Below are 19673 nucleotides of genomic sequence, written 5' to 3'. Positions count from 1 at the left end.
ATTGCTATGGTCAGTGCCTTGATTATGTCTCTGCATATTAAAGAAATTTTCCCTCTCCACTTCCTAGAGTCTAGGAAGAAGAGTGAATAGCCACTATAACGATTTAAGAGTTTTTTTGTAGAGTCGAGAGAAAAGATCCTGGGGTGGATGAAAAATAGGACTGGCCTGTTGAAGAGAACGCTATAGTATCTCCACTCCTTCAGAACAAAAATCAAATGCAAGGATGTGCTATACATGCAAAACTCAAAAGTTCTCCCCCTTCGGTTTTATTGTCTCTACTTGAGGGGACAATAGAAATCACGCTCAACTTGGTTAGTTCAAACTTGAAAGTAGATTGCATTTTTCATTGATCTGAACCCCAGGGTGATAGCTAGGGAATTTGCAGAGTAAGTCTTCAAAAGATAGACAAGGAAAGCTACTGGACATTTTCCTTCAAACTCTGGACAAGTACAGAGTTTGAAGGAAAATGCTGTCAAAGACCTTTTGGAGATATGCATATGCCATGAAAAGAAGCCACAGTTAGCATTGGAATTCAATGAAAAGGGAGGAAAGAATGAAGATATTTTCAGTGTGGCCAAATACTGGGATTGGGGACTCTTTTTATATTTTCTAGACTATTTTATAAATAATCTACAAACCAAACATGGAACTTTTTCTGTTTCAAATCACCTCTGGCTTCACATAAGCAGAATGTGGTCTTGTACCAGGCAATTAAATTGATATACAACCTAAAGATATTCACAAACATTCATTCTCTTGCTGGAATTCAAAGCCACAGCCTTATAGGTTGAAGAGCAGCTATGCTATCCACTTGGTGCATACAGGCTGCAGAGAGAGAGAGAGAGAGAGAAAGAGAGAGTGGATGATTTAGGAGTGGAAGCAGAATGCTTTGGTTGATGTTGTGTAAAAGTACATACCATTGCTGAAAGAATTGAAGTATGGAAAGCATTATGATTGCCCTTAGATATGTGGACGAGGACAGAATAATATTTGTACTAATCATTTTATAACAACAGCAGCATTAATTCCAAAGTACTAAGAATTAATGCATTTTATTGTTAAACATTTTTACTTATTCATAAATTGCATTCTATATCTTTAGAAGGATATAGAATACAATTTTTCTATTCTACTTATTCTATTCTGTCTGACAACTTTTATTCCCTTTAAGCACTAGTACTAGTGCTTAAACTGACTGAAAGGGAACTGACTGTAAGTTTGTACACTTTATCAATGAAATGCTCAACATTCACTTGTTAGCAGTTTATTTGCTTTCTAATGCTGTTCCTAAAAATATATTTGCTATTCTAGGCAGTATGGCCAACCCTTAAATGCTGGAATGGGAATAGTGATTCAAGAAATGATACCATCTGAGGTTGCTGGAGTTATGTTTACTTGTGATCCTGTAACTGGAAATCCAAACTATATTAATATAAATGCAAATTATGGACTAGGAGAAGTGAGTGTTTATATTATTATTTTTTTATGTTTAATATAAGGAGAAAATGAGACAGATTTTTTCAGTAAGGCTCATTAATATAATGTTTTTTTAGAAGTCTTTCTGTTAAAAACAACACTTAACATCATTTTAATTAACTAGGTTATTATAACAAGAGTCTTATATGGTTAGGAAAATTATTGGAGGCCTGCTCTACCACATATCCAATCATTGTCTGTCTGAACAATACCATTCCCTCATGCAATCCTGTTGAAGTTTAATGGAGAAAACACATTTGGAGATTGCCAACTAAAGTTATTTAGCTAATAAATTACTGTGCCAATATTTTGCCTTGTTCACTAAAACCTCTTTATTGGCACAAAGAATATAACTAAGCACTTGCATGCAAGCACACTAGCAGGAAGTATGACAGGCAGGATCCTATACTTCTATCTAGTGCCCATCTATGGGTGCAGTGGTGAATGCTTGCTGAAGATCTAAATAACAGTTTCCAGGCACAAAGCCATGATATTAGCCATGGCATCTGGATGCAAAAAGGTAAGTTGAAAGAAATTATTGTCTCGGTTGGTAAAAATGATTTGAGAGTCAAGAAGTATTCTGTGAGGGAGGATGTAAAGGAGTTCTTAGAAGAGATAAAATTGAAGAGCGAGTGAACATTGTGTCTCCTACCATGCTATAATAGAGGTGGACATTAGAAGGAGGAAGACATTGATATCAATAAATCTATACTTAGATTGTACAAAAGGAATGATGTAGAATTTGTGGATCTCTGGTCTGTGTTTTTTCAGAAAGAAGGTTTGTACAATGCTGATGGACTGCATCTAAATGGTTTTGATGTTAGATGTCTTTGTTTACCAGCATGCTGAAGTGCAAATTCAGAGAAACTTAAGCAATTATAGTGGAATCAAGTGAGTTTGTGTGAAGGCGCCCATGAAGCGAGGAAGTGTGATAATAACCAAGAGAAATCTAGTCTCTCAAGCAAAAATCTTGAATAGAGTAGCCAGTTTTATCCTTCTGAAGAAACCCCTATTCCTATCTCACCCATGCTAAATTCAACTCATTTTGCACGATTTTGTGTTACTCAATTATTTCATAGAACCAGTTAATTGTGTAAAGCGAGGAACACCTGTAGAGTCACGAGTTTTTGATCTTTATTGAACAAAGCTCACAATATTGTAGCAATTCTCTGGGTCACCTTTATAGCTGTCCAAGCTTGTTCAAATTCTTCTGAAGGGTCATCCCACATTGACACTATTATTATTATTATTATTATTATTATTATATGGGCATCTGTATGGAGTCAAAAGACTCATTGCAGCAGATCTACATTAACCTTTATACAGACCATACCTCTCCTGAAGCCCATTCACTGTTGGGGGATGCACAACTAATTCTGGCAATCCATTCCACTCATTTGCCACTCTCCAAGCAAAACATCTAGTGCACATACCTTTACACTACTTTTTTTGTGTTTTTCATGTATTAAAAAATTTCCTTCATGCCAATCCTATAGAATCATTTAATAACATTTAATAACATTTGATACCTATTATAAAATAATAATAGATATCTCTGATACCTATTAATGTTTAATAGGTATCAGAGAAGTACACAAGTCTCTGTTACCTGTCAGACAGCCAATTTACAATCCAATTCATTAATGTGATATAGCTGTATAACTAAGAGGATACCTCCACATAGCCTTTAAAGGAATGCGGAGAACCGACCAGGGCTTCTGACCTAATGTCCAATCCTCACCTTCTTGTGGTGCACCCTATTGGGTATCTACTTGGATACTGAACGAACGAGGATGGGCTGGCAATTTGGTATTTAGCTGACCAAATTGTATTCTTATTGGTTAAACCAAAATAAAAAATGATGATACATGACAAAATTTCATGCTGGCTGGGGCATCGCCCGGTTAAACAAGGCCCCTGTTGTTTTCACCAAGGAACCAGGGCGAACAGCGAAAAGTAAGCTACTGGAACAAATCTGAAAACAAACCCCAACTCAACATCACCAGAGTTAAAGATTGGTACTATCAACATAAGAAGCCTGAATTGCAAAGAAATGGAGCTAGCTGAGGAATTAGATAAGTACCAGATTGACATAACAGGGATGACTGAAACAAAAAAGACAAAAACTAGTGAGATCTTTCTGAGCAATAAATACAAAATGTTATATTCAGGCAATGACAATTAAGGAAAAAAAGAAGTAGCCATAGTATTCAACACAAAATACGAAGGCTAATCTTCTTGAATGGCAGTCAGTCTCAAGTAGAGTAATGTGGGCAAATATGAGAATGGGGAAATGGACAATGAGACTTATTTGTGCCTATGTTCCCACAGAAAGTTCTACTGAGGTAGAAGTGGAGGAATTTTTTGAGGCTTTAGAAAAAGCAACTGACACAATGAAAAAGGAAAAGTTGGTCCCTGTTGGGGATCTAAATAGCAGAGTAGGAAATGATTGTGAGACATAACAAAAATATTTTGGGAAAAGTTGGAGAAAAGAGCAATGCTAATAATAATGGCAAATACCTGTTGGATTTCTGCTCAGGACATGGAATGGTTATTACTAACACCATGTTCCAACATAAAAATGTGCACAAATTCACATGGAGAGAAGAGGCAAGGAATAAGAAAAGTCTCATTGACTATATTATTGTTGATAGTGATGTTTTCTCCCTGGTGCAGGACACCAGAGTGTACAGAGGATTTGAAATTGGAAGTGATCACTATTTAGTCTTGAGCAGAATAAAATTCAATTTCATATTGAAAAGAATAACATGTAAGAAAGTTTTAAAGCGAATAAAAGTTGAGCAGCTTTCAGATGTGAACTGTAGACTAAAATACACAAAGATTATTGAAGAAAAAATGAAAGAGTTTGAGAGCAGAAATCAAACCTTGGAGATTCAATGGCAAACTCTGAAGAAAACATTGATTGATTCTGCCAGAGAGGCATGTGTTGAGGCAAGGAATAAGAAAAGTTTTTTATCATTGTCTGCAATGATAAAAAAATCAGAACTCCCTGGTGGATACAGGAAGTTAAAGAGGCAGTGAAGGAAAAGAAAAAAGCATATTAGAAGTTCCTGTCAAATAAGTCAGTTTGTGCTCTTAGAGAATACAGAGACAAATGCAGGAATGCTAAACACTATGTAAAACTAGCTAAACAAAAGTCATAGGAGGACTTTGGCAATAATATTGAAAATAAATATCAAGAAGGTGGCAAAATATTCTGGAGGTTGTTGAAGAAGCTTAGGAATGGAGGAAAGAGTGCTGTAAAAGGAGTTAGAGATGATAAAGGTGAATGAAAATAGGAGAAAAAGATATCCTTGAAGTATGGAGTAATTACTTTGAAAAACTGCTAAATGAAACAAGCAATGATGACGGCACAGTGGTAAAAAACACTGACCAGGCATGCAGTCAGGAATACATATCCATACTTGAAGTAGAAAAAGCCATCAAAGGCTTGAAATGTGGAAAGGCAGCAGGAGTAGATAATATTTGACCAGAAATGCTGAAGTATACTTCAGAAAGCCTGGACAGAGGGACGAATTCCTGATGATTGGAGTAGAGCTCTCATAGTACCCATATATAAAAAGGGAAATAAAACTGAATGTGAGAATTACAGAGGTATTTCCCTACTGAGTGTTCCTGGCAAGATCTATGCAAGTATACTTGAGAAACAGTTGAGAAGAATTGTGAAAGAAAAGCTTAGTGAAGAACAAGCTGGATTCAGGCCAAATAGAGACTGTCAGAGATCAGATCTTCACTTTACGACAAATAGTCAAGAAAGCATGGGAATATAACAAAGATCTGTATTTAAGTTTTGTCAATTTGGAAAAGGCATATGACAAGGTGCCAAGAGAGAAGTTATTCAGTATGCTACAGTTATATGGTGTCAATGGGGCATTATATCAAGCAATACTTAGTCTTTATTTGAGTTGTAAGTCAGCAGTTAGAATTGAAGGGAGTACAGGAAGATGGTTTAATGTTAAATCTGGTGTCAGACAAGGATGTACATTATCCCCTCTTTTATTCATTATCTATATGGATCACATTATGAAGGAAAGTGGTATTAAACATGATATCAAAATTGGAGATGTTAATGTCAGCTCTTTGCTTTATGCGGATAATGTTATACTTCTAAATAAATCCGCTACAATTCTGCAAGATTCTCTCACTAAATTGAATAACTCTTGTAATAGATATGGTATGAAGGTCATCAATAAAAAGAAAAAGACAATGAAAATAGGCAGAATCATTGAAAATGTCAACTGTGTTGTGAATGGAGAACCTGTGGAACAAGTAAAACATTTCAGCTACTTAGGCACGATTTTTACTGAAGATGGTAAATTAAATATGGAAATAGGCAACAGAATCAGCAAAGCTGATATGGTGGGAAGTCAATTGAATAAATTCATATGGAATAAGAGAGAAATTAGTCGGAACTGTATACAAGACAATGTTCAAACCAGTTTTAACTTATGGATCTGAGAGCTGGGTCAGAAGTAAAACACTTGACCAAAGACTAGAGACTGCAGATATGAGAGTCCTGAGAAAGATTATAGGCATGAACAGATGGCATCAATGGCAATATCATATTAAAAACGAGGATATTAGGAAAGAACTTGTCATTGTCAGCATCCAGGAATGCATTAGCAGAGCTAATCTCAGGTGGTATGGTCACTTAAACCGAATGGGCGAAGAAAGATTAGCAAAACCAGCCTGAGGAAGACCAAGATATAGGTGGATTGATACAGTAGAAAGTGCCTTAGACGATAGAAATATGAGACCTGATAATGTTGGAGTCTTGACAAGTAACAGAGTGATTTGGAGGAAAATTGTAGATAGGAAGTTAGTAATGATGTAATTTTTTTCATGTAGTACTATCATATCCTGTACAACCCTTGAGGGTGCATGGCAGGAATTTGATGATGATTATTATTATACAGTCACCTCCATGCAGTCTGAAGACTTATCATGGGAAACCCAATCTATCTACACAATCTATCATACATCTCCTTGAACCCATTAACTTACAAAGAACTCACAACTAACTCTGGCAACCCATTCTAATCATTCAAAATTCTCAAAACAAAAAATCTATTCTCACATCCCCTACTAACTACCCCTTTATTCAACTTCAAGAGACGATCCCTTGTTTTAGTGCCCCCTAGCCAACTGCTGGAACATTTCTCGTGCATCTATCCTATAAAACCCTTTAAACAACTTAAATGTCTCTATCATTTCCCCTCTTTTTCTCCTATCAACCGTCTGCAATCTACACATCCTCAATCTATCCTCACAGGGAACGTTCTGCAGGCCACTGGCCATCTTGGTCACTTGCTGCTGAATCCTCTCCACCGCTTTTTCATCACCAGGAAACCAGACTTGAGCACAGTAATCCAGATGTGGGCATATCAAGGCCTTATAAAAAGGAATAACAACTTCCTTATCTCTAGTTTTTAATGTGTTTTTCAATAGCTAAGTAATCTTATGGGCTACCTTAGCACTGTTAGCAATATTTCCTCTAAACACCACCACTCCTAAATCTTTAGCTCCATCTATTTCCTGGGTAGAGTGCCATCAATGTGGCACTATAATCCTTGTACTCTACTGATACATGGCTTGTAATGTATTAATCTCAAAATGCATAACTTAACATTTCTCCACATTAAACTGACACCTTCTGACAACCTATTTAAATCATCCTACATCTCTACATTGCCTTGATTAATTACGCTACATAATTTTACATCATCAGCAAACAACTGAATATTTCCTTTCAGGTTATTTCCTATATCATTTACGTTCAAATTAAACATTAAGGGAAGGGCGACTTGCTTCAGCCTTAGTATCACCACTTTGAGTCTTCCTCCAACTGATGAGACCACAATAAAGGTCGAAACCGGTCTGGGTAATGGCCTTTCCCTTAATGCATAGCAGTATACATGTCTGCAAGGAGATGTGCTTTGCATTATCGGGGATACTGAGACAAGGAGTGATGAGAGCTTGGTCCACCTTTGCTCCGAGTTGCCAAGGAATGTTCCACCTTATCTGAGTCCTGAAGATATTTTCAGGTGCAAACTTTGTTTGCTAACACTTGGATAAAGGATTAAACTAAATTTATATAGTCTAACCAAGTTCAAAATAAACTTCCAACATCTTTCTTTAAAACCTTACATTTTGCAACATTGAACTCACATCCCCATTCCCGTGCCCAATCACTCAATTTATTCAAGTCTTCTTGTAAGGCTACAACATCTTCTCCACTCTTCATGTTTGTCCCAACATTGCATCATCTGCAAACAACTGAATATCTCCATCCAAATCTTCACCAATATCATTAATATACAAGTTAAACAGTAATGGCCCTAAAACAGATCCCTGAGGCACTCTACTTGTGACTTTCCTTTTCCTGGTATTACGTCCCGCCTCGTCACCTTTACTTCTTATTCTTATGTTATATTATTCTATATGTATTATTTATCTCTCATGCATATCAGTTATTTCATTGCCGGCAAATTTATATTTTGTTTAGAACAACTGCACCAGCCGGCAACTAAATTCTGATACTCAAATAAATAATGCTAGGCAACAAAGGGATCACGTGGTGTGCAGTCGTGGCTCCCCCTTTTCTTTCTTACGTAAATTGCTTCCCCCTTCACTCATACAGGTCCGAAAGTTTTATAAGTGGTAAATCAATCTCAGAGACTTTCTTACGTAAATTTATATCAAAGTATGCCTTTATATCAAAGTTCATGAGTTCAGACTCATGAACTTTGATATAAAGAAATACATTTATTATAAACACTTGCATAGATACACTTTAAGTGATAATTTCAATGCTAGAGAGTCTGAACTCTTTACCCCCCCTCTTTAGGTTAAGATATCCAAAATTTCAATTCTTATGTTTAAATGAAACAATCCTGTATCTCTGTTATATTATTATTATTACGGGTATCTCCATGGAGTCAGTAGACTCATCGCGGGAGACCCAAACTAGCAAAACAATATCTGTCATATCTCTTCTTGAATTCATTTACAGATGAAGAGCTCACAACAAAGTCAGGCAATGAATTCCACTCATTCACCACCCTCCAGGCAAAAAACCTTGTTCTGACACCTTTGTTAACCACACTCTTCTTTAATTTCCAGAGATGACCTCTTGTTCTTCCATCACTATCACACAGCTGAAACATTTCCCCTGCATCAATCCTATAAAAACCTTTTAGTAATTTGAATGTTTCTATCATATCCCCTCTTCTTCGCCTATCAACCAACCTCTGCAATCCACAAGCTCTCAATCTATCAATGTAGGGAGCATTTTTTATATCACTCACCAACTTGGTCACTCTTCTCTGAACCCTCTCCACAGCCTTCTCATCTCCAAGGAATCCAGGTGACCAGACCTGAGCACAGTAATCCAAATGTGGAAGTATCAATGCCTTATAAAGGGGAATAATAACCTCCTTATCTCTGGATGTCAGTGTGTTCCTCAACAACCAAGTAATCCTATGTGCAATCTTGGACACCTTAGCAATGTGTCCTCTGAACTTCATCTCCCTATCTACCAATACCCCTAAGTCCATAGCTTCATCAATCTCTTGGAGTACCTTTCCATCGATGTAGTACACAGCTGGTAATCTTTTAATCCCAAAATGCATGACTTTACACTTTTCCACATTGAACTGACATCTATTTTCTTTTGCCCATTTTACCAGCTTATTTAAATCCTCCTGCAAACTTTCAACATCAGCTTGATTTTTTATTGCACTACACAACTTTGCATCATCAGCAAACAACTGAATATCTCCCTTTAAGCCGTTTCCTATATCATTTATATACAAATTAAACAACATTGGCCCAAGCACAGAGCCCTGAGGCACACCACTGGTCACCTGCCTCATTCTGGACTCGGCTCCTCCATACACCACCTTATGGTATCTCTCCCTGAGCCATTCTCCTATCCATATCACCAATTTAATATCCATTCCCATCTGCTCCAATTTGCATAACAGTGTTCTATGGGGTATCCTGTCAAAAGCCTTAGCAAAATCCAGAAGTACCACTGTGTAGCCAGTTCCTTTGTCCAACTCTGATGTTATTCTATTATGAATAGTTAATTATTATGTTCAGACTTCATTATTCCATACAGGGTTACTCAGTGCTCATTTTCTAAGCACAGTTATATACAAAATTTATACAAAGTGTGTCAGACGCATTCCGTCTTGTATTTTAACATGGAAAATATTCTAATTCGTGCTCAAGCTCTATCTCCCCCACAACTTAATTAAATTTCAGGCTAATATCTAACATCATATCATATAGGTTCTTCCTGACAAACAGTTCAGAGGTTAGGTTCCTTTCTCAGCACAAGCTTAGAGTGGCACCAGTTTATTTGACACAGATAGATCAGTCCAAGCAGCCTTTTAGGCACTATGGGTAAATTAATGTGTGGAGCTCCTTAAATCCTTGGGCTCCTATAACTTTTACAATTACAATTCTATAATGAGTATAAAAAATTGTACATTACTATCTTGTTCTTTTCATGAGGTTTCCGTGACTTCCCTCCACGCTTTCACTTCCGATATGCAAGACTTCCGTATTTTCTCACCACGTGTTTCTGTGGCATCAGCGACTTACTTCCACTATCTTCGAAGGCTGCCCTTCGCTGATTTCATGTTGGCATAGCTTACCAATGGCTCTCTACTGGAATTCTGACTTCATTCTTTTGGTGGCTTTATTTGACTTGGTACAACAGCAACCTGGAGATTGTTGCTGGGCACCGGCGACAAGCTTCCGTAGCTATCCAGGATTGGAAGGGAACACAGGAACAGAAAATGAGAGAGTGTTTGAGTCTCGTGCCACACCTTATATTACAAATGTGAGCGCCCTCTCTCGATGACTACGTCATACTCTTAGCCACGGCCGATTGGTCACCCCAACTCCGAACTGTTTTGACATGGTTCTAATACATAGATCTCTTATGCACATTTAATAATGACAATTTCGGTCCTGAGACACAATTTCCCTTTGCTTATTTTACACAGACATTATCAATTCTAAATACAGATTTCCTAAATTTACTTAATATTAACAATCTCAGTCTTTTTGATACACTTTTGAGTGAGCATGTATACAACACTCTCTTAGCCCTGTCTCTAGAGACATAAGCATGTCCTTATCCTTAGGTCTAATCATCGCTGTGTGTTGGGTTGGAAACAAGATGGCTTACGAATAGTGATTCAGCTCTTTTTCCAACACAACACTGAATATCGCTGCCCCATACACAACTTGTTGATATCTATCAGATAGCCAGTCTCCAATCCAATGCACCAATCTAATATCCAGCCCCATCCACTCTAATTTGACTATCAACTTATCATGCGGTAATGTATCAAAAGCCTTTGTGAAATCTAAGTATATTACCGTGTATCCTTCTCCTCTGTCCAAGGAAGCAGTCACCTTATTGTAATAAGTAATTCATGCTGTCTATCAAAGATAATACCATTGTTGTCAACCCAATTCTGTATCCTAGTTCTCACAAGCTTCTCCAACAACTTAACTACAAGAACTGACACACAGATAGTCCTGTAGTTTGATGCTCGAGTTCTATCACCTCCTTTATGAAGTGGCACATCCTGCCCTCCTTCCACTCCTTAGGAAATTGACCCATGCAAGACTTATAATAAAAAATATGTGAAGATTTCTCAACTATTTGTCTTAAAGTGAAAATCTGATCCTGACAACTTCTATTTGACCTGTATCCAGAATTCTGATCCTGTATTCTATTTGGCTTGTTCTTCATCAAGCTTTCCTTCATCAATTTTTCTTAGCTGTTTCCCAAGTATACTTGCATAAATCTTACCAGAAACAGTCAGTAAGGAACTACCTCTGTAATTCTCACATTGTGTTATATTTCCCTTTTTATAGATGAGTATTATGAGATCTCTGCTCCAGTGAATTCTTCCTCTGATCAAGCCTTCCAAATTATACAATGCAGCTACTGTAATACTCAAATATGGAAGTATAAAAGTTGTACAAACTTTTATACTTCCATATTTGAGTATTTCTGGTTGAATTTCATGTACTCCAGCTGCATTTCCACATTTCAGGTTTTTGATGAATGACTTTTTTACTTCAAGTTTGGATATGTATTCCTTTTGGGAATTTTCTACCACTATGCTAGCACTGCTTGTTTCATTTAACAGTCTCTCAAAGTAATTACTCCAAACATCTAGAATATCTTTACCTTCAGTTTTCATGTCACCTTTTATCATCTGTGATTCCTTTTACAGTACTTTTTCCTCCATTTCTAAGCTTTTCAATAACTTCCAGAATATTTTGCCACTTTCCTAATACTTATTTTCTATGTTCTCGCCAAAGTCTTCACATGACACTTGTTTAGTTAGTTTTACACAGTGCTTTGCTTTCTTACATTTTTCACTGTATTCTCTAGGAGCACAAGTTCACTTACTTGCCAGGATCTTTCCGTATGCTTTCTTCTTTTTTCTTCACTGTCTGTTTAACTTACTGAGGTCCACCATGGAGTTCTGATTTTTCTGTCCTTAGAGACACCTCACCACATGCCTCTCTGTCTGAATCAATCAGTGTTTTCTTTAGAGTTTGCCACTGAAACTCCAAAGTTTGGTTCTTGTTTTCAAACTCTTTCATTTTTTCTTCAATGATGTACATAACTGTGTATTTAATTGATGGGGCTAGTGATTGGGAGATGAAGGTGAAGATCAAAGGTGAACTGAAAATTGATGTTCAGAGAGCATGTTGCAAAAGTTGGCAGAATATCTTAAAGGATTACGTGGATGGTAAAGAACACATCGACAGTAGAGATAGGGAGTTATTATCTCTCTTTTTAAAGGTATGATAAGGCCACATCTTGACTGCCCAGATTTAGTCACCTTGGTTTCTTTGGGTATGAGGAGGTGGTGGAGAAGAACCAGAGATGAGTCATCAATCAGCCCCGTGAGGACAGATTGAAGGTGTGTGTCATTTCAAAATAGATTGAAAAATAATATTTTTAGTACATGGATGAGTAATACAAAACTAGCGCTCCCTCCAGGATGTTGTATAAGTTTGAGCTAGATATTTTGCTTGGAAAGTGGTGAATGACAAATGGATTGCCAGAAGTGGTTGTAAGTGTTCTGACTGCAAATGAATTTAAGGAGAGATATGATAGGTAATATCTGAGGAATGCTTAGTGTGGGTCTCCACAGTGAGTTTTCTGACTTCATGGAGGTATCCATAATAATATAGAAATAATAATAACAACTTAAAAATCTCAATCATATCACTTATGCTATCTGCTAAGCTCATCAATTTACATTTCCTTATCCTCTCCAAACAAAGATTCCAAATTGATGAGAGTGCTCCGTTTTCTTGTCTGCAACCTCTCTCTCTCTCTCTCTCTCTCTGTGACTTTTTGCCATTACAACAGATGCCAGTTGACCAAAGTCAAACTGCGTTAACCAGTACAATAAGTTTAAGTCCTGATATTTTTCATCTCTCATCATTTTAAAGAAATTAAAATATTTATGATGACTTAAATACTTCTGTTTTTTAAAAGTTTTTAGTTTATAGTTTAAGTCATTGCAGTTATGGCACATTTTATATGGGCTTGTTTTTTAACAAGTTGGTTAATATATTGACAATATTTATTATTTTTTCTCCCTTTTCAGTCTGTTGTTTCAGCAAAAGCAGAGCCTGATATCCTGATTCTTAAAAGATCTCTTACTAACCTCTTAACATTTCATTCCAAAACTATTGGTAGAAAAGATTTAAAAATTAAGATGGCAGGTGAGAGACTGTATCATTTATGCATTCCAAATATATAAAGTTCTTTATCTTAAGGCTACAAAATAATATCTTAGCAGCAGTTGAACAATGTGCTATTTCTGCTTTGCATTCTTTTCAGAACTTGGTGGAACTGAAGAAGAGAAAATACATGAGCAGAATCAGAAGGACTGTTGTCTGACGGAAACAGCAGCTGAAGAACTAGGTAAAATTGGTATTATGGTGAGCATTTTAATTTTTTTCTTAAGTGATGATAATAATTAAATTCATTTGTTATTTATAATTCTTTATATTTTGTATCTATGTTTAGTTTTATATTAAAAGCATTTCAAATGAAAGATAATTATACTTACCTTATGCCTAATTCCATCCTCTAAACATGAGGAATTCCTTTTAACGTCAGTTCTACCCATGAAGGTGAAACCAGTTGCATTAATCATTGACCAGAGAGGTAGATAATCCAAGATAATCCAAGCCCTGTTCTATTGACCAAATGGAGTACTTTTTAAAGTCACTTCAGACTTTAGGCATTGGTCTTCAGATATTTAGGGCTTTGTACTTCTCTACTTATTTTTTTCTTTAGTGAGTCTCAATTTTATAAATATTTTAATGTAATGTTTTATTAGGTGCATTTTATTTTCTCTTACCACTTTTATTGTTATATGTACAAATAAATCATTATGGAGTGGATAGACTGCTGAGTAAGCATTTACTTACTCAGCAGTCTATCCACTGCTGAGTAAGTAAATAGGTGTAAATAGGTCTGGTAGGAGGAACAGACCCCTTCAAGGGGTCTGTTCCTCCTACCAGACCCCTTGAAGTTAAGAATTTTGATATCTTAAACTCACTCCTCAGTACTCATTCCTCCTAAATCATCTTCTTTGACAGTGCCAAAATCCTTCTCTTCCTCCTCCTCATCATCATGCTTGTAGGATTTAGGCCTAGAGTGGCCTGTTCTGGTCTTAGAAGTCATCGTTGAATCTCTTTAGAGGACATCCTGGTTTTCTTTTTCCTAATGGTTTGTAGTTTAAGGCTTGTTTTGGTAATCTTTCTGCTTTCATTCTTTCAATGTGTTCCATCCATTTATGTTTATATTTTTTAATTTTTTCTATTACTGATTCCTGGTTTAATTCTTTCATAATTTCTTCATTTCACTGTTATTAATCTTTGTTTTTCTTTTTGTTTTATTGTCCAGATTTCACTTCCATACAATAGGACTGGTAGTGCTAATGTATTGTATACTTTTAGTCTGGTTTGTTTTTGTACTAGGTTAGTTTTAAATACGGGGACCACCAGAGGGCTACATGGTGTTTGTAGAGAGCCCCTGAACAGATAAGTGTTATTTTAAGTAATAATTGATAAATTTGCTTGAATCTTACGTAGTATTATTTACCTTTCGTATCTTAGCATGTCTGGGAGATTTTTGTGTGTTTTCTGAGTTTCCAATTAGTAATTTGATAGATACGATTATTTGTGCACATGGCACCAATAATGGAGGAATATTCATTCCACAACGATAGTGGAGTGAATGTGTGCAGAAAATGTAAGGAATGTGAGGATTTAAAGAGTATTTCAGGTCGTTAGAGTGATATCGTTGTTGAAAGTGAGAATATAGAAAATAGTGATATTTGTGAGGTAGTACCAGATAGCTGTGAGAGTGGCGTTGAAAGTGAGAATGGAGGTAAACATACAGAATGAATGAATGAATGAATTAACGGATAATTAAAATGATGAGACAGATGCAATGAGTGAGATCGCACGGTTATGCAGAGTGATTCACAGGGCAAATCGGCAGCTGGAGCGTTGGCAAAAATGTTTACTGAGCATACCAACTAATAAACGGCAAAAGTATGATAAGAAAAATAAGAGTATGATAGTGAGTGTAAACAAAATGAAAGAGCGAGTGTTGTATGCAGATTCTTTAGTAAGAGGTGTGATAGATGAGAGTTTAACAAAATCGTACCAACCTGGTGGGAACGTTAAGGATGTAAGCGAGTCAATTAGAATGCAAAAACAGAGGATGAAAGAATTGATAGTAGTAGCAGGAACGAATGATTTTAAAGGAGACAAAATGGCTATGAGAGAGGATTTGAAGGAATTACTTGAAGTAGCAAAAGAGAAGAGTGAGAGAGTTAGTATGGTGAGTCTGTTGCCACAGTATGACAGTGAAGAGTATAGAAGGAGGGCCAAAATTGTTAATGACTTTATGCGTGGATTATGCAAGAGGAGTGGTGTGGAATTTGTAGATGTGTGGAGTGAGTTTGATGGGCGAAAGGATTTATATAAGATGGATGGTTTACATTTGAATGGATTTGGCGTTGTTCGATGTCGCTTGTAGTTAGTCTGTAGGCAGTTATAAGAGAAACACGTGTGAAGTTGCTTTGCTGGAATAATGTCTAATGATAAACTCCACCAGCACATTAATCTCAAATTCCTTGTGAAATCGAAGAAATCATAGACTGAGTGTTTGAAAATTCAAACATTTGAATTCAAATGTTTGAATTTCACAAACGCTTTGCTGAAAGTTGAGAAAACATTGAAGATGGCAAACGACCTGCTTGCCAACTTGGGAATAAATGAAATAGCATACTGGTAAGTTATTAATCTTCTGTTTTGCTGCTCATGGTTTCCTAAGAGGTTTAGATATACTCTAAACTATGCTCATTTAGTTCAAGAGTTTATATGTGGAAGAGAGACGAAAAATTATATATAATCCTATTTGGAACAAGGCTGATGGAAAGTTTACTTATGTGGCGCTAGCGTCGCCGTAGCACGTGGCGGTCAATTTGAGCTGTGCAGAAGAAAGTGATTTTTAATCGGTGAATAGTCCGCTTTTTTCCCCGTTTTTCTATGTTTTTGAGTGCTAAATTGTTTCTCTGAATACGAGTGTACTTCAGTGGTTGTTTTTTGGAAGTTAGTTGCTGTCGCGATATAATATATTTTGGTACCATCAGAATCGAACGCGTAACGGTGGAAGACAAAACGAAGCTAAGTTACTGTATTTAGTTATATTTCATTTTATTTAATTATATTTAGTACTTAAATGTTCTGATGTTTGTATTTTTTTCCCTCTTATTTATTAATTGAATAATTATTAAAGATTACGCTACTCGGCAGTAAGGAATGATGGTGGATTCAGCAGCAGTCGCAAGTGGCGTAACGCCAAGTCCTCCGCCATTTAAGAACTCAATTATTAGCAATATCATAAGGGACTTTGTGGCATGCAGTACTTGCGGCATGTATGCATCTCGGGAATTACATATGTGGCTTGTTAAAGAGAGTGGAGAGCGTATGTGCGCAAAATGCAGGCTGTTGGAGGAAATAAGTACATTAGATATATCGATATCCGACTTTGTTGCTCCAGGAACGGGGAATGAATGTAGGAAGACAAGTAGTATGATAGGAGAGAATGATAAAATAATAGTTGATAGTGTGGAAGGTGTGAGTAACTGTGGAAGTTTAGGAGATGGTTTTGTTTGGGAGAGTGAATTTAGATTAAGAGTGACTGACCTGCAGAGGGAGATAGATGAGTTGAAAGAGGAGGTGGAATGTCTTGTGAATGAGAGCAGAAGTATGAAAGATAAGATTAGAAGAATGGAAGAGATAAATGCAAGGCGAATCAGAGTAGGAGAGAGAGAGAATTTAGGGAGTATGAGTGAGAGGTATGGGGGTGCTAGAAGAGGAGAGAATGGAAACAGTAGAAGAGAGGGAATGAGAGAGAGGTATGGGGGTGCTAGCAGATGAGAGGATGGAAACAGTAGGAGAGACAGAATGAGAGAGAGATATATGGAAGTGCTAGAAGTGAAGAAAATGGAAACAGTAGGAGAGAGGGAATGAGAGAGATGTATGGGAGTGCTAGAAGAGGAGAGAATGGAAACAGTAGAAGAGAGAGGTATAGGAATGAAAGAAGAGGAGAGAATGGAAACAATAGGAGCGAGGGAATGGTAAGAGGTATAATGTATGGCGACTCAATGATCCGTGGTGTTCAAGATAGGATGCGTGAGGAGTGTTTGCCAGGAGGAACAATAGAAAGGGTGGCTATGGCAATTAAGAGAGGTGAAAGGGTGGATGAGGTGATTGTGATGGTAGGAACGAATGACTTGAGTGGTAATGTAAGTCGGGCAGCGAGAGATATGAGATTTTTGCTTGAGACTGTACGGAAGAATACAGAGAGAGGAAAAATAGTGTGCGTGTTGCCTAGGTATGATAATGATGAGCTGAGTAGAAGATTAGTGATATTGAATGGTATAATAGCGAGAATGTGTGACAAGAGAGGACTGGTATATGTGGATGCTTGGAGTGCGTTTGAGGAAAGAGAGGAGTTGTATGCGAGAGACCGTTTGCATTTGAATGAGGAAGGACATAGGCATCTGGAGAGATCGCTGCTCTGAACGAGTCAGTGTGTCCCAGGGAGGATGATAGCAGGGGTGGCCTCTTGTGGGAATGGATACTTGGGAGAAGGGAGACAATGTCAGGTAACACTGAGCCCAGTGGAGTCTAGAAGGGATAATGCTGGGTATAGAAACAATGGCATTTATATGCAGTATACTAATGCCAGGAGTATCTGGAATAAGGGAGAGGAATTGGTGACGCAGATAGCATCAGCCTGGCCAAAAATTATTGCGATCACTGAGACATGGTTGAGAGAATGGGATATAAAAACAGGAATAGAAGTTGCTGGGTATAGCAGTTTTCGTCAGGATAGGAGGGGAAAGCGTGGTGGTGGGGTGCTGCTTATGATAAGTGATGACCTATGTCCTCTAAGAGTGAAGAATTTGGAAGAAGTGAGACGAATGATTTTGAGAGCGTATGGTGTGAGGTAGAGGTAGGCAAGACAGGATATTTAGTGGGGTGTTGCTACAGACCCAGGAGCACAGAGGATGAGGACCAGGAGATGTTTAGACAGCTAAGTTTGGCAAGTGCAAGAAGAATGATTGTTATGGGAGATTTTAACTTTAGTAGTATAAATTGGAGAGAGGAAGATGCATGTAACAATAGGGGAATGGAATTTCTAGAATTCTTGAGGGACAAATGTCTTAGGCAACATGTAACAGAGGGAACAAGAGGTTCAAAAATTTTGGATTTGGTTATAGCATCAGAAGAGTTGATAATAACTGAGTTGACGTCTCTCCCACCAGTTGGAGAGAGTGACCATATGGTGTTGACTTGGAAAATGAATAGACATGCAGGAGTATCAAAGAGACAGGAACTTATGTGGAATTATAAGGCAGGTGATTATAATAGTCTTAGACGTCAACTTCGGGAAGTTTCATGGAGGGAGGAATTGGAAGGCCGGGATATCACCAGTGCGTAGGAAATTGTGAAAGAATATTTGTTATCAGCAATGGTAAGTTGTATACCATGAGTGAAGAAGAGGACGCAATTTGGAGCAAAGTGGATGACAAACAATATTAAACAGGAATTGCATGCGAAACAGAGGCTATGGAAGAGATATAAGGAGACAGGTGAAGAGATGCATGAGAAATATAAGACACAGGCCAGAAGAGTGACTAGTGTGGTAAGGAAAGCGAAACTGGAATATGAGAGGAGATTGGCCCTAAGATCCAAAGAAAATCCTAGGGAATTTTTTAGCTATGTGGCCAGTAGGAGGAGAAATGACTGTGGAAGATATTGTGGGATAAAAATGGGAATAGAGTGACTGATGCAGAGAACATAGTGGAATTGTTCAATGAACACTTTATTGGAGTATTTCATCCTAGAGGAGTCAGTTTTAATGCTAGAGGGATAGGACTGGTACGAGGTCTGGAGGTACAGGAGGAGAGTGTGTTTCAGATACTGAGTACTCTGGATGTCAGTAAAGCTGTGGGACTGGATGGTATTTCGCCACGAGTTTTGAGAGAATGTGCTAAGGAATTGACAGTACCTTTAACGTGGCTTTTCAGTGAAAGTCTGGCTTTGGCAGAGGTGCTCAGGGAATGGAAGGAAGGTAAGATAGTGCCATTGCATAAGGGTGGTAACAGACTGGAAGTGTCTAATTATAGGCCAGTCTGTGTGTCATCAGTAGTTGTTAAGATCTTGGAGAAAGTAGTGAGGGACCGTGTACAGGATTGGGCAGATGAGGATAATGTTATCTGTGAGAATCGACATGGATTTGTGAAAGGACTCTCTTGTTTTAGCAGTATGCTAGCCTTTTATAATAAAGTTACAAGAACATTAGATGAGGGAAAGGCATATACTGCAATTTTCTTAGACTTGGCGAAGGCATTTGACAGGGTGCCACATGATAAGCTGATATTTAAGTTGCAGCACATGGGTCTGGATGTCAGATTGGTCAACTGGATTCAGGATTGGCTGTCAGATAGGTATCAGAGAGTTGTGTATGGTGGAGCCGTTTCCAGGAGGCAGAGGGTTACAAGTGGGGTCCCACAGAGCTCAGTACT

General features: G+C 37.5%; 1 protein-coding gene across 1 annotated transcript in view; it reads left to right on the top strand.

Annotated features, from left to right (window-relative positions):
• LOC150100406 (uncharacterized) overlaps nt 1–19673 on the top strand; it is a 621895-nt gene that overhangs the window by 312889 nt on the left and 289333 nt on the right. Inside the window, exons 18-20 of the mRNA XM_090402392.1 lie at nt 1312–1459; nt 13158–13275; nt 13394–13494. Coding sequence (XP_090258518.1) covers nt 1312–1459; nt 13158–13275; nt 13394–13494 — 367 coding nt within the window. The remainder of the gene's footprint in view (nt 1–1311; nt 1460–13157; nt 13276–13393; nt 13495–19673) is intronic.

This window comes from Typopeltis vanoorti, chromosome 13 (assembly GCF_054136105.1).
Source record: "Typopeltis vanoorti isolate ZY-2024b chromosome 13, IOZ_Tvanoo_1.0, whole genome shotgun sequence".
Lineage (NCBI taxonomy): Eukaryota > Metazoa > Arthropoda > Arachnida > Uropygi > Thelyphonidae > Typopeltis > Typopeltis vanoorti.
The sequence above is the reverse complement of the archived record's forward strand: the minus strand, read 5'-3'. Positions and strand labels throughout refer to the sequence as shown.